The sequence below is a fragment of the Chiloscyllium plagiosum genome, unplaced genomic scaffold, assembly GCF_037043375.1.
Source record: "Chiloscyllium plagiosum isolate Xiang-an unplaced genomic scaffold, Cpla_swu_hap1 HiC_scaffold_10, whole genome shotgun sequence".
NCBI classification, from domain to species: Eukaryota; Metazoa; Chordata; class Chondrichthyes; order Orectolobiformes; family Hemiscylliidae; genus Chiloscyllium; species Chiloscyllium plagiosum.
Genome location: NW_028270148.1, coordinates 13,687,157 through 13,709,037, shown reverse-complemented (window position 1 = coordinate 13,709,037; position 21,881 = coordinate 13,687,157). Strand labels below are relative to the sequence as shown.

At 44.7% G+C, this 21,881-nt stretch overlaps 2 protein-coding genes across 2 annotated transcripts in view; one reads left to right on the top strand and one right to left on the bottom strand.

The window, feature by feature from the left end:
• arfgef3 (ARFGEF family member 3) overlaps positions 1–21,881 on the top strand; it is a 150,304-nt gene that overhangs the window by 33,788 nt on the left and 94,635 nt on the right. Inside the window, exons 4-5 of the mRNA XM_043695353.2 lie at positions 18,180–18,311; positions 19,597–19,665. Of these exons, the coding sequence (XP_043551288.2) occupies positions 18,180–18,311; positions 19,597–19,665 (201 nt within the window). The remainder of the gene's footprint in view (positions 1–18,179; positions 18,312–19,596; positions 19,666–21,881) is intronic.
• On the bottom strand, positions 6,372–12,024 carry LOC122552604 (endonuclease domain-containing 1 protein-like). The gene is made up of 2 exons (XM_043695354.2): positions 11,577–12,024; positions 6,372–8,743 (listed from the first exon to the last, which is right to left on the bottom strand). Exons 1-2 carry the CDS (start codon positions 11,874–11,876, stop codon positions 8,096–8,098), a joined length of 948 nt encoding a protein of 315 aa, XP_043551289.2. The 5' UTR covers positions 11,877–12,024; the 3' UTR covers positions 6,372–8,095.

The following is a 21,881-nucleotide window of genomic DNA, read 5'->3' as shown; positions in this document are numbered from 1 at the left end:
TGTGTGATAACAATGCCAGCACTGGACCCTGTCCATTGTGAAGTGTGTCATGAATCTTACATTGTCAACTCTCAACAGTCCAATTTCTTGCACTGAGCTACTCATTGTTCTGCAGGTTGGGCACCTTCCTGAATAGCTTAAACTTATCTGCATTTCTTACTGTGCTGTTTTAAAAAAAAAAGCTCTAACTCCCGTTCGGTCAAACCCCTCATGGGTCTCAATCACTGACAGGAGAGGAGGGTATGGACCAGAATCTAGAGCTTATAAATTGACCAAAAAGCAGATTCCCAATAAGTTGGCCAGCATGGTGGCTCAGTGGTTCGCACTGCTGCTTCATGGCACCAGGGACCCGGGTTCAATTCCAGCCTCAGACGACTGATTGTGTGGAGTTTGCACATACTCCCCCTGTCTGCGTGGGTTTCCTCCGGGTGCTCCGGTTTCCTCCCACACTCCAAAGATGTGCAGGTTAGGTGAATTGGCCATGCTAAATTGCCCGTAGTGTTAGGTAAAGTGCGCTTCGGTGGGTCGGTGTGGACTTGTTGGGCCGAAGGGCCTGTTTCCACACTGTAAATAATCTAATCTGTCTGTGTGGAGGTTACACATTCTCCCCGTGTCTGCGTGGGTCCCCTCTGGATACTCCAATTTCCTCTCACCATCCAAAGATGTGCAGATTAGGTGAATTGGTCATGCTACATTGCCCATAGTGTTCAGGGATGTGAAGGTTAGATGCATTAGTCAGGGATACATGTAGAATAATAGGGGCAGGGGAATAGGTTACTCTTCAGAGGGTTGGTATGTACTTGTTGAGTCGTATGACCTGTTTCCACACTGTAGGGATTCTATGAAGTTAGCTTTCCCCACTTCCCATTATGAGAGGGCTGTCTGTGATAGTGTTTAGGTTCTCCCAGTTTAATGGGTCACTCACACAATTGTAACCTTGTTGGCCTCCAATCACAGCAGAGCCAGTTCAAGACAGCATCTCCATGGTTCACGGGGCAGAAGGCTATGCGAGGTTGGGTGAATGCATTGCGTGTATTTACCCATCATTAAGATGGATGAAACTAAGATGAGGCCATTCGTAGAATACATGTAGGTCTTCTTCCAGAACTGGCTGTGAGGTAAAACTTGGAGATTCTGTGGAACCAATGCAAGGACACGCAGATGACGGTAAGCAAAAGTGGACATTGACAAATAATCGGTACGAGGAATTCAAGGAGGGAGACCTTCTGGCGTGTTGATACCCTTGTTAATACCAGCAAACCTAAAACAGGAGGCTGGGTCATTAAGCCATCCTTCATGATTAGTTTAAACTTTGGAAAAGTCAGCCAGCCAAGGTTTGACAATCTAACACCAAGAGTGACAGTCGGAAATATCCCAGCGAGAAGCAAGCAGACTGTTCAGTTGACATATAGAAGTGAGTCCTCTCGAAAAGGAAGTGAAACTTGCAATGCTGAAAGACATTTTGTTACATGACAAAGAGATACCTTCTAATATGACCTCTTCTGTATGACTCTGATATAGATGGGAGTGCAATCTTTGACAATTTACCTGAATAAGAAATGGGATTTTTTTAAGGTTTTGGAATTACGAGCAGATAGATTCTCTTAATATTGGATCGCCCTTGGAGGTGTTGGGAAAACAGAATTGTTGTGTTTTTACAGTACAGAAAAAGGCCCTTCAGCCCATTGTGTCTGTGTTGGTCACCAAACATCCATCTATTCTAAACCCATCTTCCAGCACTAGGTCCATAGCTTTACTTGTTACGCCATTTCGGGTGTTCGTCTAAAATGTCTTGAGAATTCCCACTTCTACCAACTGGATGTAAAAATGTTTCCTTAAATCTCCCCAAAACCTCTTACTTCTTATCCTCAAACTGTGGACTTTGGTTACTGACCCCTCTATTAAGGGAAGAAGTTTTTTCCTTTCACCGCCACAGTGGTTAACACTGCTGTCTCACAGCGCCAAGGACCCGAGTTCAACTTCAACTTCTGGTGACTATTGGTGTGGGGTTCTGTGTTCTCCTGTGACTGAGGGGGTATCCTCTGGGTGCTGCAGTTACCTCCCACAGTCTAGAGATGTCAGGTTAGGGTGGATTGGCCATGCTGAATTGCTCATGGTATCCAGGGATGAGCTGGCCAGGAGGATTGCAGGGATAGGGTAGGGGTCTGGGTGGGATGCATTTTGGAGGGTCGGTACACTGAGTCAGAGCTGTACAGCATGGAAACAGACCCTTCCGTCCAACTTGTAGATGCAGACCATATATCACAATGTAGTCTCATTTGTTAGCATTTGGCTCATATCCTTGTTAACCCCTCCTATTCATATACCCATCCAGATGACGTTTAAATGTTGCAATTGTACCAGCCCCCACCACCACCTCTGGCAGCTCTTTCCATCCATGCACCACCCTCTGCATGAAAAGGTTGCCCCTTGGGTCTCTTTTAAATATTTCCCCTCTCACCTTAAGCCTATGCCGTCTGGTTTTGGGATCCCCTACCCCAGGGAAACAATCTTTTCAATTTACCCTATCCATGCCCCTCATGATTTTATAAACCTCTGTAAGATCACCCCTCAGCCTCCTACACGTGACCTCTTTCTGTACTACAGACATTCTCTGATCATGATTCCATGCCTTTCATGTATACCTCAGTCAGATCCCCTCTCAGCTGTCTCTGCTGTAAATAAAGCAACCCCAGTCTATCTAGTCTGTCAAACAGTACAATTTTGGATTGTGGATTAGTGGAGAATGGGGGCCCCAAGTGAGCAAGCGAAAAGATCCCTTAATTGGAGAGAACTCCGCTGAGGGATTAAGCAATTTGGGAGCAGTATTCACTTAGGATTCTGAAATGGTTCATAATCTTCAGAATGGACATCTTGCCTGGGGTTTAGTTACAGTGTGACTGAACAATAATGTGGAAGAATTTTAGCATGAAATGTCAGGAGGGAGATAAAACTGTCGACAAATGAATAACAGGAAAAACGTTCAGTATGTTGGAAAGGACTGGCAGGAAATTGATATGATTTAAAGGTCCCATTTCAGAAATGACTAAAAGCCAAAGGCCAGGTACAACAGAGAATTGAAAATCTCCTGTGTGCCTAGACTGAGCAGATTTTACACTTGGGGGAAGATTCGAGAACCAGGGCTGATGGATTTAAGATGATTGACAAAGGAATGAAAGGTGACGGTGAGGAGAAATGTTTTACATGGTGAGTGGTTAGGATCTGGAATATATATGGCCTGACAGTATATAGATTTATAGATGTTTACAACACTGAACGAGGCCATTCAGCCCATTATGCCTATACTGGTCAACAAAGATCTCACTGCTCTGATCCCATTTTCCAGCTCACTGCACCCTTTCAGGCAATGACTTCCAGACTCCTCCCACAGTCTGAGTGAAAAATATTCTCCTTTATTCTCCTGTGCCCTGCACATTTGTCGACTTTGAAGGCTGCTTAACCTGCAAGTACCTTCTTGCTCTCTCCATGTTCATTTCTTCTAATGTTTCACAGGCCCCTATGCCAATGTCTATGCCTGCATCGTCATTTTCTATTGTGAAAACCAGTGCAAAGTTTTAATTGAGGATCATGATACATCTTCCAGGTCCACACACACACACTTTGGTCCCTCATGGATCCTACACTTTCCCTAGGTAGTCTGTTACTCTTTATATGTTTCTAAAAAAAATTCATACAAGCTTTTCTTTACTCTTCCTGGCAATGTTTCTCATGCACTTTTTTTTTGCTTTCCTATCTTCCTTTTAAAGGTCTCCCTTTCCTTTTTATATTTCTCTGGACATGTTACTTCATTGTGCCTTCAATATCTGCATAATCTTCTATTTTTTTTCTTCTTAATCCTACTCTTTACGTCCCAGGAAATCCAGGGTTCTGTGGTTTTGGTCCCACACTTTGCCTTTCTGGGAACATGTTTTCCTTGAACTTTCCCTATCTCTTCCTTGACTGACTCCAAGTGCTCTGACATTTTATCTGCAAATAGCTGCCCCTAGTCCACCCAGGTAGCATTGCATCTTGTCCTGGTAAAATTAGCCTTTTTTCCCCCCTTTCAAGCTTTTATTTCTGACCCATCCTTGACGTTTTCCATAACTGTCCTAAATCTAAATTATGGTCACTATCTCCAAGATGCTCCCTTACTGATACACCTATTAATTGCCCGGGCTCATTTCTGAATATTGGGTACAGGTCTGCTCCCTCCATTATTAGGTTTTCTATACCATGGCTGAAAAATTTATCCTCTGTGCAATTTTAAGAATTTCACTCCTTTCATACATTGTGCATTAAAAATATTCCAGTTATTATCTTAGTAGTTCAAATCTCCCATGATTATTGCCTTATTTTTCCTACACTGCTCTGAAACATGATTACCTGTTTGATCCACTTAGAATCCCTACAGTGTGGAAGCCGGCCATTTGGCCCATCAAATAAACACCAATCCTCTGAAGAGCATCACATTCCCCTACCCTATAACCCAGCATTTCCCATGGCTAACCCACACCTCCCCAGACACTATGGGCAATTTAGCATGACCAATCCTGCTAACCTGCACATCTTTGGACTATGGGAGGAAACTCGCACAAACACAGAGCATGTGCAAACTCTGTACAAGCAGTCATCCAAGGGTGGAATTGAATCCGGATCCCTGTCACCATGAGGTAGCGTTGCTAACTACTGAGCCACTGTGTTACCTCTATCTCCCCCTCATTGTTGGGGGTCTATTGTACACATTTAACACCGTGTTTGTCCCTTTTGTGTTTATTGCTTCGACCCATCTGACCTAATTTGATGATCTTTGCAAGATATCATCCTTCCTTGCTGATTGCTTGCTTGATATTGCAACCCCCATCTTCTTCTGTCCCTTTCTTTATCTCATCTTAAAATCTTGTGACTGGGAATGTTGAGCTGCCAATCCTGACCAGGTCTAGCCAGGTTCCAATCATAGCTGTTATATCATAATCCAACATGCCCTTTCTCTGCCCTCAACCTTGCCAAACACAGTTCTTTATTATCTCATCTGTGTTCCCTCTGCTTTCCAGGTACACTTAATTGCAATTTTAATTTCTAATTCCATCCGAACGTCAACCTCCTTTTGTACTCCCTGCCTCACCTTGCCTGCTTCTCTCGGTGATGCAAGGCCTGTTACCTCACCCAGTCCTCTTTGTGTTGGAGGTCAATTCAATCATGGCTTTCAAAAAGGAATTTACTCATTACCCGCAGGCAAAATATTTTCATGGCTATGGGGAAAGGGTGTGAGTGTGAAACTGGGTGAGTTGCTGTTTCCTAGAGCTTGCAAAGACATCATAGGCCAAATGGACCTCTGCAGTTCTATAACAGAGTGATAAACTTTATCTCAAGGAGCCTACAGTGTAATGGAGTGGAAGTCATGTTGTGGTTACATAGAGATGTGCCCAGAGCCAAATTTTTTATTCTGGGCACCAAGTCTCAGGAAAGAAATACTAATCTTGGAGGCAGCACGGAATAGGTTTAATAGAGGCAGAAAGATTTATATGATGAGGAAAAATGACATGAGGTAGACTTACATTTGTAGGAGAAGATGAGGAAATGGTGTAGTTATGCTGTTTGAGATGATTAAAGCATCTGCTAAGGTAAAAGTTGACATAGTTCCAGTAGACCATAGGGGTATCTCTCATTAGAGAGAGATGATGGGTGATGGTTTAACCAGAGGGTTACCAATCCTCAGATAAGGGAAGAGATTGTGAAGGAGACTCCTTCATGGTAACCAGAGCATGGAATTGAGCCCACACTACTGACATCATTCTGCATTGCAAACCATGATCTGCTAGAATGGGTAGATATTGATAAATTACTTGCTCTGGTGTTGGGTGGGGGTCTCTAGAACTTGGAGAACACCTTAAAATTTAAGCCAGGCTGTTGACAGGTGATGTCAGGAAACACAGCACCCCACAGTGGCGAGCAAAAATCTGGAACTCCCTCCAACAAAAAACTGTTGAGGCTGAGGTTCAGTTGCAAATTTGAAAACCGCGATTGCTAGCTTTTTGATTGGTAGGAGTATTCTGGGGGATGGAACCAAGTGAGTAAGTAGAGTTAACGTTCAGAATGCATGAATGCATTGACTCACATAGCAGGCTTGAGGGGCTGAATGGCCTGCTCTTACTCTGTGTCCTATGAATGACAGACTGTGACACATTATGAAATTGTAAGAATAGTGACAGTTCACATTCTGAGTTATGTGTTTAACAATGTGACACTAATGATATTATCTTTATTCAGTATAACTGTTCATGAGACTAACAGACTAAAATATTGTTGTGGTCTCAGCTAATGTTATTAGCGGATAGATCAGGCCCAGGCTAAAATCTGGCTTGATTGATCATTCTTTTTATCTAGACAAACACACAATGCTATAGATGTAGTTTTAACAATAAGGCAGAACTTTATTATGCAAAAGAAATGAAAATAGAATAAACCAACCTATTGACATATAACAGAAGTTTATTGTTTCAAAACACGCAGTAGAATACAATCTTATTAATCCCCAGCACCCCTTTACAGTACTCATACAGAAAGGAATTATTCCCTGGTATCACTTCTATAGGATTTGTCTTAACTGGTCTTCAGAATCTGCTAGCCTCTTCAATGATTATTCATACGATTGTAGATTTTCTCTACTCCAATATTCCTTTCAGGGTTCTAACCAAAGACTTCTGGTCTGGAACATTCAAACAGAACTCTTTACACTGAAGGAACCTATTTTTAACAATTCCAACCTTACTTCTTTCTTCAAGAGCAACTGATTAAAATACCCAGCTTTAGCCAGGACTCCTGCACACTGAAAACAAAAAGCTTTCCAAACTGAGTGTGTTCCTAAACCAAAAATAAAATCCAGACTGGAGAGTTGGGCAAAAAAGTGGCAGATGGTTTTCAATCCAGACAAATGTGAGGTGATGCATTTAGGCAAGACTAATTCTAGACCGAATTATACAATGAACGGAAGAGCCTTGGGAAACATTGATGGCAGAAAGATCTGGGAGTGCAGGTCCATTATACCCTGAAGGTTGCTGCACAAGTGGATAGAATGGTCAAGAAGGTGTATAGTAAGCTTGCCTTCGTTGGACGGGGTATTGAGTATAAGAGCTGGCAAGTCATGTTAACGTTGTACAGGATGTTGGTTCTGCCACATTTAGAATACTGTGTACATTTCTGGTTGCCACACTACCAAAAAGATATGCATGCTTTGGAGAGGGCGCAGAGAAGGTTTACGAGAGTGTTGCCTGGTATGGAAGGTGCTAGCTATGAAGAGAGGTTGAGTCGGTTAGGTTTATTTCCTTTAGAAAAAAGGAGATGGGGGGGACCTGATTTGAGGTTTACGGAATCATGAAGGGTATAGACAGGGTGGTTAGAGATAAGCTTTTTCCCAGGGCGAAGGCTTCCATAACGAAAGGTTATGTTTTCAAGGTGAGAGGTGGAAAGTTTAAGGGGGATACACTCGGCAAGTACTTCACACAGAGGATTGTGGGCGTCTGGAACGCGTTGCCAGCAGAGGTGGTAGAGGCAGGCACGGTAGATTCATTTAAGATGCGTCTGGACAGATGCATGAGTAGTTGGGGAGCAGAGGGATACAGATGCTTAGGAATTGACCGATAGGTTTAGATAGTACATTTGGATCGGCACAGGCTTGGTGGGCCGAAGGGCTTGTTCCTGGGCTGTAAATTTTCTTTGTTCTAATTCCAAATCCTCTTCTAACCAAAGTCAACTGTTCATTTTGTTCACTGATAACACTCACTGAATGAAAACAAAACCCTATGCTGCAGGCAGTCCCTACCTCATAACTGTCTTTTAAAATAAAATAAATCACCGTGGCTATAGAAATGTGTACTAGTTAATTATTAACCTCCTTCATAAACACAATCCAAATCCCACATGCCACTTGTTCAAAAATCCAAACAGTGAAATAGAATGTTAAAAATTGCACACCTTAGATCGCAGTTTCATGGCTGTGAGAATTTGCAGCAAATTTGCAAACCTCAGCCACTAGATTTGCTGAAGCCCAATTGCTGAAAGGAGACAGCATGTTATTGCAAAGACTGACAACCGTTTCCTAACTGAGTCCCCTCTGGTTAGACATTACTGCTTCAATCAGGAGGGTCACATCTTTGAAGGTCTCCACCTCATCATCTGCACTTGTACCTCTGCAACTCTCAAATATCGTGCCCACTCCCAGCTCCTTCTGCAGCTCCCTCACTGTCAGTCTGACTGCTGGCTGTTCTGGCAACATCCTTTTCTTGAAAGCAGCAGAGAAGTCTTTATCGTACCTCGGTACATCCTGTCCCTCTGACCACACGTGGTTGTTTAGACAGGGATCAGTATTTGGGCTTGGTGAGGAAGTGCAGCAAAGGGCAGTCCAGGCTACCCCAGGCACCATCACCTTGTTCTTCATTTTGATGGTGGTGGAATTGGCTGAGCCCGTCACCAAGTAGGCCGAGCGGCCGGATTTGTGGCAAATCTTTGCCAACGTCAGGACGAAATATTCTGCCTCCTTTGCCCAGTTCACGTTGGCTTTGTGCTTCTGTGGGACGGCATTGGTGAGGGTGCAGGTGGCTGTAGCACTGTCATTCCTATTAAAGGAATAGGGATATAGATGACCTCGATCATACCCTGAGCCACTGTAATCTGCATCCACTGCCTGAGAGTCACTGGAGGTATTGTTGCTGCTGGTCATTTCAGGTGAGGCATGTGGATCATCGATCTAAAATCCGCAACAAATAACACATGAGGACATTGTCTGAATTTAACCATAAAACCATAAGAAATAGGAGCAGAATTAGGCCATTCAACTCATTTAAGCCTTTCCTCCCATTTATTTTGGCTGATATGTTTCTCAACCCTATTATCCTGCTTTCTCTCCATAACCTGTGGTCTCCTTACTAATCAAGAACCTAACTATCTCTTCACTTAAAGACACTCAGTGACTTGGCCTCCACCGCCCTCTGCAGCAATGAGTTCCACAGATTCACCACCTTCTGACTAAAGAAATTCCTCCTCATCTCAGTTCTAAAAGGTTATCCCTTCACTCTGAGGTTGTGTCTCTCCTACTAGTGGAAACATCTTCTCCATGCCCACTCTATCTAGGCCTCTCAGTATTGCATAAGTTTCAATTAGATCCCCCCATATCCTTCTAAATTCCATCAAGTTCATACCCAGGGTCCTCAACCGCTCCTCATATGACAAACCTTCCATCCCTGGGATCATTCTTGTAAACCTCCTTTGGACTGTCTCCAATGCCAATACATCCTTCCTTGGATATGGGGCTCAAACCTGATCACAAAATTCCAACTGGGGTCTGTATAAGCCTTATATAGTCTTAGCAGTACATCCCTGCTCTTGTATTCTAGCCCTCTTGAAATGAATGTGAACGTTGCATTTTCCTTCCTAATTGCCAACTGAACCTGCATGTTAACCTTAAGAGAATGTTGAACTAGAACTCCCAAGTCACTTTGTGCTTCATGTTTCCAAAGCCTTTCCCCATTGAGAAAATAGTCTGCGCCTCTATTCTTCCTACCAAAGTGCATAACCTCACACATTCCCACACTGTATTCCATCTGCCACTCTCCTAGCCTGTCCAAGTCCTTCCGGAACCACCCTGCTTGCTCAATACCAACTGTCCCTCCAGCTGTCATTGTGTCATCCGCAAACTTATCAACAATTCCCTGTGTTCCTTCATCTAGATTGCTAAAAAAAATCTCCTTCACACCAACAAACATAGCCCTCCTTTACAGATCACACTGCGAGAATGAAATTACTCATCACCACAAAATAAATTGTAGATAGAATGGGAGTGCATTTTAATTTTGAATTTTTCTTTTACACTTGCGAATGAGATATCTTTTAATGAGTTTAACTGAGTAAACAATTCAAGCATGTCTGCAATAATAGCTGGCAATATGCAGCAGGACATTAATTACAGACAGGAGAAAGTGAGGACTGCAGATGCTGAAGATCAGAGCTGAAAATGTGTTGTTGGAAAAGCACAGCAGGTCAGGCAGCATCCAAGGAGCAGGAGAATCGACTTTTCGGGCATGAGCCCTTCTTCAGGAATTAATTACAGACAGACCAGATAACAAGTTGCATTGATCTAGTGCCTTGAATGTGGCTCTAGGGTAGGAGGACAATCAGAACATTTGACATCAAACAGCGTAAGAGATACTAAAATAGAAACACACCATCACCTTTAAATTCCTCTCAAAACCACACACCATCCTTCCTTGGAAATAAATCGCCATTCCTTCAGTGTCACTGGGTCACAATCCTGGATCGCTTTCCCAAATAGCACCGTGGGTGTTTGTCCACCACCTGAACTATGGGGCTTCAAGACGGCAGCTCACCACCACCTTCTCAAGGGCAATTAAGGGTGGGTAATAAATTCTGGGCCAGCCTGTGACACTCCAGCAGATTGAGTGTATTGTGCTCATTTTCCATCAGTCAGATTCCATTTGGATCTGATTTTCATTTTTCAGATAGATCAGCAAAGCTTGGGCTGTTCTCAAAAAAAAATGCAGTCGACTTGGCCGCTCAGTGTCTGCAAAATCAAGCCTGGATTTGTGAATTCCCAATTCCAATTTAGCCTCCCAACATCGAGAAATCTTGGAGAGCCCTGTGATTAGACCCATAAGACATCGAAACAGAGGCTTTGGTCCAGCCAATCCATGCCGAACATAATCCCAAACTAAACTAGTCCCATCTCCCTGCTCCTGACCCATATCCCTCCAAACATTTCCTATTCGTGTACTTATCCAAATGTCTTTTAAACATTGTAATTGTACACATATCCACCAATTCCTCAGGAACTGCATTCCACACACGAACCACCCTCTGTGTAAAAGGTTTGTCCCTCATGTGCCCCCTAGTTTTGAAATCCCCTGTCCTAGGGAAAAGCCAAGTACTGTTAACATTATTTATTTATACCCCTTATTATTTTATAAACTTCTGTAAGGTTGCCTCTGAACCTCCTACGCTCCAGTGAAAAATGAGCCGGCCTATCCAGCCTTTGTTTATAGCTAAAACCTTCAATAGCCGGCAACATCCTGGTAAATCTCTTCTGAACCCTCTCCAGCTTAATAGTATTGTTCCTGTAACTGGGTGACCAGAACTGGACACAGTGTTCCAGTAGAGGCCTCACCAATGTCCTCAACATGATTTCTGAACTTCTATACTAAGCAATGAAGGCCAGCATGCTGAATGCCTTTTTAATCACCCTGTCTATATGTGACGCAAACTTCAAATAATTAGCCACCTTAGGTCCCTCTGTACAACACTCCCCAGGAAACTTACCATTAATTGTATTAGTCCTGTCCTTGTTTGTTGTACCAACATGCAATACCTCACATTTATCCAAATTAAACTCCATCTGTTATTTTTCAGCCCATTTAATCAATTTATCAAGATCCCATTTTAATCTTAGAAAACCTTCTTCATTGTCTATTATGCCACCGATTTGGATGCTTATCAGGCTTAGGGCTTTTTGTATCCAAGCGATGTTCTGTCTGTGGTACACAGTGAACAGTCTAGTTACTAACACTTACCTGTGGCTCATAAAACCATGGCCTGGGTCTCTGTTTTGCCTGAATGCCCATGGTGCAGGGATACCTGTACGCCGAGTAGACGGGGTTTCTCAGCTCGGTGCGGTACAAGGTTACAAAGTGGTAATGGTTCTTGTACCTCTGGCAGATTTTGACGCGGTTCTGAGTGTCGAAACCCTGTGGTGGCACCTTTCCCTGAAAGAACCAGGCGCATTGGCTGAAATCCTGGATTACCTCCCCTTGCACTGCCCCAGGAACCAGCAGTGGCAACAGCAGGAAGAACAGCAGCCTCCCTGTCCCCATGTCCAGCCTCTGCAGATTGCTATTCCTCTCCTGGTTCAATAGCCTGCAATCAGCTGATTGAATCCTCTTTCTCCTGTTCTAGTTTTGCTGATTTTTACAATCAGACTCTCAGCCTGAAAATCTCAATTTTGAAGGTGTCTTCAGAGCAATGTCCAATGGAATTTAGATTTTGTGTTCCTCAGACTGTGCTCCTCTCTCCCCTTTTAACTGGAGAGATGTTGGTTTCTGTTTCTACTTTTGTAATTTCCCCTCATATTTCCTTGTGATAATCTGCAGACTCTGATGAAAACTGTTAACCCTGCGATGGAGTTTCTCTTCCCCTTTCGCTGTGAATCATATACACCCAGGGTTACTGTACTCTTGAGTATCAGTGCAGAGGTGATTTATAGTTAGTTACAGCTTCTCCAATGCTACATTAAAGACCATTAAGCAATAGATCAATATATTTAAAGAATTATTGCTGGTTCGGTGGGTAACATCCTCATCACCAAGTCATCAGGTCATGGGTTCAAGTCCCACTCCAGAGGCTTGGGATTCTGAAACAAACTGACACTAAGAGAGTGCTGCACTGTCCAGGGTGCTGTCTTTCAGATCGGATGCTAAACTGAGGCCATTGTGCCTCTCCTAGATGTGTGTAATAGATCCTGTGGTACTCTTCAAAGACCCGAGGAAATGTTCTGTCTGGTGTCGTGGTTAATATTTATTCCTCAATCAGTATTGAAGTACAAATTAACTGTGAATCTATCTCATTATTGGTAGCAGACATCACACCATGATTCATTCTGAAAAGATTTGAGACATTCTGATAGGTGCTATATAAATGCAAGTTCTTTATATTTACCTCTCCTCATGCCAATTATTTCAGCTAGAGTTTTACTCAGTTAAACAGGATTAAGGCAGCTTCGGGCCAGTTTTACAGAGCACAGAAGCTCTAGTGAGTTAAATCCAACTCTGCATAACTGGCCACTGGATGTACAGAGCAAGTTCATAGCAAGTAATGTCTGCTCTGTGCTGCCCCCATCACTTCACTCACACACATATCACAAGACACTTTCATTTTGATCTCTGCTGGCCCTAAGTTGGGCCTCATTGCATTGTCTTCTGATCAAAGTTTCCTCTTGAAAACAGCACCTCAGATACTGGACCAGTCATTGTTTCTCTTGCTGAATATTATCCACTGATGGCTAATCATTAAGGTCTCCCTTACTGACGGTTGGAGGTGCATGTGACTGCCTCAGTCTCTTTGGTCTTGTAATTCCTCTCTTGTATGAGGTCAGTCGAGCTATTGAGAAACTGTCTTTGTTAAGACATTGGATAAACACAGAGATTTAGTTGGTTTTGGGAAATTGACAAATTGACATGCTGTGGTTACAGTTACTGGAGGATGTTTGTGGGGCTCGTTCAGTTTGTTATTGGGGTTGGATATTTTCACTTGTAACCAAAAGGGGAAGAGAAATTGGAAATACAGACTGCCTGAATGATCAAAGCAATTTGTGGTTAGGTCGAATCACTATCATGCCTTGTACCTCAAAAGAAACAATACACCAGTGTTTTTCTAGGACTTGCAATCCAGAAATTATTAAAATGTGTGATGGATGGAAAGCTGTCTGAGGAAGTGGATTTGTGATTGACAAAGATGGAACAAATTTCAAAATGTTTGAAACAGAAAACCGATTTACCAATCAGTATAAGAATTCTCAGGCTACTGGTCTAAGCAGTGGAGTCTTGTTTTGTATTAGAAATTTCTCACTGACTCCCACTGCTTTTTAGCTTACTGTTCCTCACACCCTGTGTCCTGTACTGATTCCACTCCATTATATCTTTCCATATACTAGTATATCTTTCCTTAGATAAGGGGCCCAAAAACATTCACAATGTGATCTTAACCCTTATTTTTGTGTGATCCGCAAACCTGGTTGTAGTATATTGGCTTTCCTTATCCAACACCTTAATACAAATTGTAAATACCTGCAGTTAAGAGTCAACCACCATTGCTGTAGATTTGAAGTCACACATAGGCCAGACAGGGTAAGGAGGGCAGATTACCTTCCCTAAAGGGCCTCAGTGAACCAGATGGGTTTTTACAACAGTCAATGATAGTTTCATAGACTATCTTTGTGTTCCTGATTTATTAATTAAATTCAAAATCTGCCAACTGCTACAATGGGTTCTGAGCTTAGTTCCATGGATTAGATTAGGTCAGATTACTTAGTATGGAAACAGGCACTTCGGCCCAACAAGTCCACACCGCCCCGCCGAAGTGCAATCCATACCCCTACATTTACCCCTTCACCTAACACTACGGGCAATTTAGCATGGCCAATTCACCTAATCTGCACATCTTTGGACTGTGGGAGGAAACCGGAGCACCCGGAGGAAACCCACGTAGACACGGGGAGAATGTGCAAACTCCACACAGTCAGGGGGTGTAGGTTTGCTTGCTGAGCTGTAGGTTTGATATCCAGACGTTTCATTATCTGGCTCGGTAACATCATCAGTGGCGACCTCCAAGTGAAGCGAAGCTGTTGTCTCCTGCTTTCTACTCATATGTTTGAGGAGAAAGTGAGGTCTGAGATGGAAATGTGTTGCTGGAAAAGCGCAGCAGGTCAGGCAGCATCTAGGGAACAGGAGAATCGACGTTTTGGGCATTAGCCCTTCTTCAGGAATGAGGAAAGTTGGTCCAGCAGGCTAAGATAAAAGATAGGGAGGAGGGACTTGGGGGAGGGGCGTCGGAAATGTGATAGGTGGAAAGAGGTCAAGGTGAGGGTGATAGGTCAGACTGGGGTGGGGGCGGAGAGGTCGGGAAGAAGATTGCAGGTTAGGAAGGCGGTGCTGAATTTGATGGATTTGACTGAGACAGGGTGGGGGGAGGGGAAATGAGGAAACTGGTGAAATCCGAGTTCATCCCTTGTGGTTGGAGGGTTCCTAGGCGGAAGATGAGGCGTTCTTCCTCCAACCGTCGTTTCGCTGTGGTCTGACGATGGAGGAGTCCAAAGACCTGCATATCCTTGGTGGAGTGGGAGGGGGAATTGAAATGTTGAGCTACAGGGTGGTTGGGTTGGTTGGTCCGGGTGTCCCAGAGGTGTTCCCTGAAACGCTCCGCAAGTAGGCGGCCCGTCTCCCCAATATAGAGGAGGCCACATCGGGTGCAAAGGATGCAATAGATGATATGTGTGGAGGTACAGGTGAATCTGTGGCGGATATGGAAGTTTCCTTTGGGGCCTTGGAGGGAGGTGAGGGGGGAGGTGTGGGCGCAAGTCTTGCACCTCCTGCGGTTGCAGGGGAAGGTGCCGGGAGTGGAGGTTGGGTTGGTGGGGGGTGTGGATCTGACGAGGGAGTCACAGAGGGAGTGGTCTTTACGGAATGCTGATAGGGGAGGGGAGGGAAATATATCCTTGGTGGTGGGGTCCGTTTGGAGGTGGCGGAAATGGCGGCGGATGATGCGCTGTACATGGAGGTTAGTGGGGTGGTAGGTGAGGACCAGTGGGGTTCTGTCCTGGTGGCGGTTGGAGGGGCGGGGTTCAAGGGCGGAGGATCGGGAAGTGGAAGAGATGCGGTGGAGGGCATCGTCGACCACGTCGGGGGGAATTTGCGGTCCTTGAAGAAGGAGGCCATCTGGGATGTGCGTTTTTGGAACTGGTCCTCCTGGGAGCAGATGCGGCGGAGTCGAAGGAATTGGGAGAATGGGATGGCGTTTTTACAGGGGGCAGGATGGGAGGAGGTGTAGTCCAGGTAGCTGTGGGAGTCGGTTGGTTTGTAGTAGATGTCCGTGTTGATTCGGTCGCCTGAGATAGAAAGGTCGAGGAAGGGGAGGGAGGAATCTGAGACTGTCCAGGTGAATTTGAGGTCGGGGTGGAAGGTGTTGGTGAAGTGGATGAACTGTTCAACCTCCTCGTGGGAGCACGAGGCGGCGCCGATACAGTCATCGATGTAGCGGAGGAAAAGGTGGGGGGTGGGGTCTAGTGCTACAGAGGAGAACCACCTCTACAACGTATTCAAGAAGAATGGATACTCAAAAAATACAGTCCGCAGATTCCTCAAGAACAAAGCACGACAAGCAGACCAAACACAGCCAGAAACCCTAACCACCTTACCATACATCAAAGAAGTTTCAGAAATGACAGCCAGACTACTAAGACCCCTCGGAATCCTAGTAGCACACAAACCCACCAACACTCTCAAACAAAAACTAATAAACTTAAAAGACCCAATACAACCCATGGACAAAACCAACGTCATCTACAAAATTCCATGCAAGGACTGCCACAAACACTACGTAGGACAAACAGGAAGAAAGTTAGCCACCAGGAGACATGAACACCAGCTAGCCACAAAAAGACACGACCCTCTCTCCCTCGTAGCCCTACACACGGATGAAAAAAACCACCAGTTCGACTGGGACTACACATCTATCCTGGGACAGGGTAAGCAAAGACATGCCAGAGAATTCCTAGAGGCCTGGCACTCCAACCACAATGCCATAAACAAACACATAGATCTCGATACCATCTATCAACCTCTCAGAAAACGAACAGGAAATTACATTACCACAAACCCCAGGAACTCTATCCAGGACAAACATATGAGTAGAAAGCAGGAGACAACAGCTTCACTTCACTTGGAGGTCGTCACTGATGATGTTACCGAGCCAGGTAATGAAATGTCTGGATATCAAACCTACAGCTCAGCGAGCAAACCTACACCCTAAACCTCAACCTGAGCTACAAACCTTGCAAAAATCCACACAGTCAATCACCTGAGGTAGGAATTGAACCCGGGTCTCTGGCACTATGAGGCAGCCATGCTAACCACTGTGCTACTGTGCCGCCTATTATTAGTCTGGTGATATTGTCGCTTCACCATCACCTCCCCCTTAAAGGAGAGAGCAGAGATAATGAGGTGGAGAGCTTTATACAAGGAATCCCAAAGCTTACAGCCCAGAGAGCTGAAGGCATAGAATCATAGAGTCCCTACATTCTGGAAACAGGCCATTTGGCCCAACAAGTCCACACCAGATCTCTAAAGAGTGACCCACCCAGGCCCATTCTCGACCATATTACTCTACATTTACCCCGACTAATGCACCTAATCTACACATCCCTGAACACTCTGGCCAATTCACCTGACCTACACATCTTTGGACTGTGGGAGGAAACCAGAGCACCCAGAGGAAACCCACGCAGACACGGGGAGAATGTGCAAATTCCACACGGACAGTCGCTCGAGGCTGGAATCGAACCCAGGACCCTAGTGCTGTGAAGCAGCAGTGCTAAACACTGAGCCATTGTGTTGCCAATGCTGTAGTAATGAAATGAGTGAAGAATTGGAGGAGTGCAGACATCCTAGAGGGCAGGAGGAGGTTACAGAGATGGGGAGAGAGGCTGATTTGATTTAGCATTGTCACATGTACCTAGGTACAGTGAAACGTTTTGTTTTGCCTGCAGTACAGGCAGATCATACCATATAAAATGCATTAGGGTAATAGAACAGAGCGAGGAATACAATGTTATGGCTGCGGAGAAGTTGCACAAAGACCGAGATCAACGTTAAATTTCTTTGGTGACCTTTAAGCGGCAATTGGATAGGTACATGGATGGGTGCTTAAGCTAGGACAAATGTTCGGCACAACATCGTGGGCCGAAGGGCCTGTTCTGTGCTGCATTGTTCTATGTTCTATGTTCTATTTGAAAGGTCCATTCACAAACCTAATGACAGCGGGGAAGAAGCTGTTCTTGAATCTGTCCAACGGAAGAGGTTGGAAGAGATTATAACTGGGGTGGGAGGGGTCTCTGATGATGGCTGGCTTTCTGAGGCACTGGAGTAGATGGAGTCAATGGATGGAAGGCTGGCTTGTGTGACAGACTGGGCTGTGTTCACAACTCTCTGTAGCTTCTTACAGTCCTGGGCGGAGCAGTTGCCATATCTGGCTGTGATGCATCAAGTAGAATAATCTCTGTGGTGCAACTATAAAAATTGGTAAGATTCTTGATATGAAAACAAAGACAAAGATTTTAAAATCATGGCGGGGGGCACTTTGGAGGCCAATAGTTACGGTGAGTCAGTAAACTCCGTGGGGTGGTGGGAGATGGAAGTGGGGAATGCTAGTGAAATGGAATTTGGTGTGAGTTGGGATTAGGAGCAGCAGAGCTTTGAGCTTGGGAGGCCAGTAAGGAGAGCATTGGAGTAACCAGGGAGGAAGCAAAGATATGGCAGAGCAGAACAGAGAGGGAGGGGATGTGATGGAGGTGGAAGGGCGTTTAGTATCAGTGGTGTAAAAGGTAACCTTTTGCTGTGTTCCGTTAGAAACTGCTGGCTGATGAGAGGCTGGTGTCAGCGGAGAAAGAGCTGGAGGACAGACAGTTGCTGAACCAGATGCTGGACTCCATGAAGGTTACACCCTTTCTGAACGAGGACCTGCAAGTGGAAGTCATGAAGGTACTCACTCATTGATAACATGCAAACTTACATGAGGGTGATTGTTCCTGAGGAGGGGGTCCTGTTTACGATGGGGTGCCCCAAGCCTCGGCATGTGTTGTGGTTGAGGGAATGGGCCTTGGAATTCCAGGGAGACCATATAGACTTTGAGCAGGATTCCTGATCGCAGACCTCTGGTGTTCCAGGATGTCACCTGAAATCCCAGGGGCAGGGCTGTTGTCAAGTGGAATGGGAAGTCCATTCTGAAGCATCGTCTCCTGAATGCCAATCCAACCCTCAACCAGGGAAAGCAAAAGTGGCAGTACCTTCAATGTCATCAGTTCCCTTTAGGTGACTCCTGGGGTAGTACACCTGCCTCTTGTGGACCCAGGTCCCACCGCAGACCGACAGTCTGGCCCAGCACTGCGAGAACATTACAGGAGTTTTTCATGGTGCTCACACACTAGATTAGATTACATTACAGTGTGGAAACAGGCCCTTCGGCCCAACAAGTCCACACCGACCCGCCGAAGCGAAACCCACCCATACCCCTACATTTACCCCTTACCTAACACTACGGGCAATTTTAGCATGGCCAATTCACCTGACCCTGCACATCTTTTGTGACTGTGGGAGGAAACCGGAGCACCCGGAGGAAACCCACGCAGACACGGGGAGAACGTGCAAACTCCACACAGTCAGTCGCCTGAGGCGGGAATTGAACCCGGGTCTCAGGCGCTGTGAGGCAGCAGTGCTAACCACTGTGCCACCGTGCCGCCCACTAGTTATCATCCAACCAGCTTGTCTACAGCTGAGCACCTGATCATTGTGACAATGCTATTTCACTGATCTTACTGGGCACTAATTGGCCACTATCTTTGCTACATTACAGCAGAGCTGCACCATGTTTCAGGATGTTACAGGTGATATTTAAATGTAAGACTTTTCTTCCATGGCCTTTCAAAGGCCCAGGATGGGATATATGTCAATTATCATTCGTGGGAAAGCCCCACTGGACCTAGGTAGAGAGCATGGGCCAAATACCCAGGAAATTTGCCCAGAAACACACTCCGAGCTGTTATGAGATGACATGAGGGAAGGCAGGGCATGATATATGATCATCAAGGTACAGGGTAAACACAGTGCCTCTTAACCTCACTACCTTGACCCTAACCCTTTCCCCATTTGGCATCATTAGAGAGTGCACTAGAATTTCCAAGAAACAGGTGATTCTGTGGAGATTGTGGCCTGGTTTGAGTTTATATTTATCCCTGGTATTTTTATTCATTCTCTGCTTCTTTGAAAGGTGCTGCTGTGTATCACATACTCATCGTCATTTGAAATAAATGGCAGTGCAGTGCTGAAGATTGCTGAGGTAATGCTTCCTGTGTATCTCTTACACCCTGATTGTTTTACTGCCTGCTTGACAAAGTGATTCTCCACATATGTGATTATCAATGTTTGCGTGTGTTTATGTTTACATATGTGTTTGTGTACATGTTTGTATATCTGCTTGTGTCTGTGTTTATGTAAGTATTTGTATGTGTTAAATACATCTTTGTATGTGTTTTCATATGTGTTTGTGTTGTATGCATGTTTGTATATGTGTTTTCATATGTGTTTGTGCTGTATACATATTTGTGCGTGTTTGCATCTGTGTTTGTGTTGCATACATGTTTGTATGTGTTTGCATTTGTTTGTATGTTTGCTTCTGTGTTTGTATATGTTTGCTTATGTTTGTATACTGTTTGCATATGTTTTTGCATACATGTTTATATATGTGTTTTCATATGCATTTGTACATATGTTTGCTTATGTATTTGTATATCTGTTTGCATACATGTTTTATGTGTGTGCATGGTGTGTGTTGTCTGTAAAGCCTTTTGGGATATTTTAAAATCAAGGGATCAACTTAATACGGACTGAGCAATTCAGTCCACATTACCAGGTGTTGTTGTGGTTCATTTATGACTCTGACCTCTGAGTCATAAGGCCCAGAATTTAACTCCATCTCCAGGGTCTTTTAGCCCCAAGACCCAGGCTGACGCTTCAATACGGAACTGAGGAAATACTGAGATGTTCAACTGAGGCTCCTGTTGCTTGCTTGGAAATGGGGGATTGTAACAGGTCCCTTTGGACTATTGTGGCGATGGGGGATTGTAACAGGTCCCTTTGGACTATTGTGGCGATGGGCCTTTCTCTGCTGTTCTGATTGATTTTTATTTTCCAATCGACATTACAAAAAAAAACAGATTATCTGATTATGATCGCGTTGCTGTTTGTGGGATCTTTCTGTGCATACAATGACCACAAACAATAGGAGCAGGAGTAGACCATTCAGCCCATCGAGTCTGATCTGCCATTTGATCATGGCTGTTAAGTTCCTCACCCCCATTTTCCTGCCTCCTCTTCATTATCCTTCAACCCATTACCAATTAAAAATCTGTCTAACTCCTCCTTAAATTTACTCTCTGTCCCAGCATCTACCTCATTTTGGGGTAGTGAATTCCCACAGATTCACAACCCTTTGGGAGAGGTAGTTTCTCCTCAACTCTGTTTTAAATTTGCCACCCCTTATCTTAAAACAAGGTCCTCTCGTCCCAGAATGCCCCACAAGCGGAACCACGTCTATTTTATCCACACCTTTTATCATCTTGAATTCCTCAATTTGATCTCCCCTCATTCTTCTAATTTCACAGAACATAGAAGAATACAGCGCAGTACAGGCCCTTTGGCCCTCGATGTTGTGCCGATCCAAGCCCACCTAACCTACACTAGCCCACTATCCTCCATATGCCTATCCAATGCCCGTTTAAATGCCCATAAAGAGGGAGAGTCCACCACTGCTACTGGCAAGGCATTCCATGAACTCACGACTCGCTGAGTAAAGAATCTACCCCTACCATCTGTCCTATACCTACCACCCCTTAATTTAAAGCTATGCCCCCTTGTAATAGCTGACTCCATACGTGGAAAAAGGTTCTCATGGTGAACTCTATCTAAACCCCTAATCATCTTGTACACCTCTATCAAGTCACCCCTAAACCTTATTTTCTCCAATGAAAACAGCCCCAAGTGCCTCAGCCTTTCCTCATACGATCTTCTTACCATACCAGGCAACATCCTGGTAAACCTCCTCTGCACCCGTTCCAGTCCCTCCACATCCTTCCTATAGTATGGCGACCAAAACTGCACACAATACTCCAGATGCGGCCGCACCAGAGTCTTATACAACTGCAACATGAGCTCAGGACTCCAGAACTCAATTCCTCTACCAATAAAAGCCAGTACACCATATGCCTTCTTCACCGCACTATTTACCTGGGTGGCAACTTTCAGAGATCTGTGTACATGGACACCCAGATCCCTCTGCTCATCCACACTACCAAGTATCCGACCATTAACCCAGTACCCCATCTTCTTGTTACTCTTACCAAAGTGAATCACCTCACACTTACCTACATTGAACTCCATTTGCCACCTTTCTGCCCAGCTCTGCAGCTTATCTATATCCCGCTGTAACCTGCCACATCCTTCCTCACTGTCAACAACTCCACTGACTTTCGTATCATTCGCAAACTTGCTCACCCG

Bases quoted from the DNA above. Each gene is read 5' to 3' on its own strand.
- LOC122552604 (XM_043695354.2), bottom strand. From the start codon at position 11,876: ATGGGGACAGGGAGGCTGCTGTTCTTCCTGCTGTTGCCACTGCTGGTT. The intron at 8,744-11,576 runs GTAAGTGTTAGT...TGCGGATTTTAG, and splicing joins CATGGTTTTATGAGCCACAG to ATCGATGATCCACATGCCTC.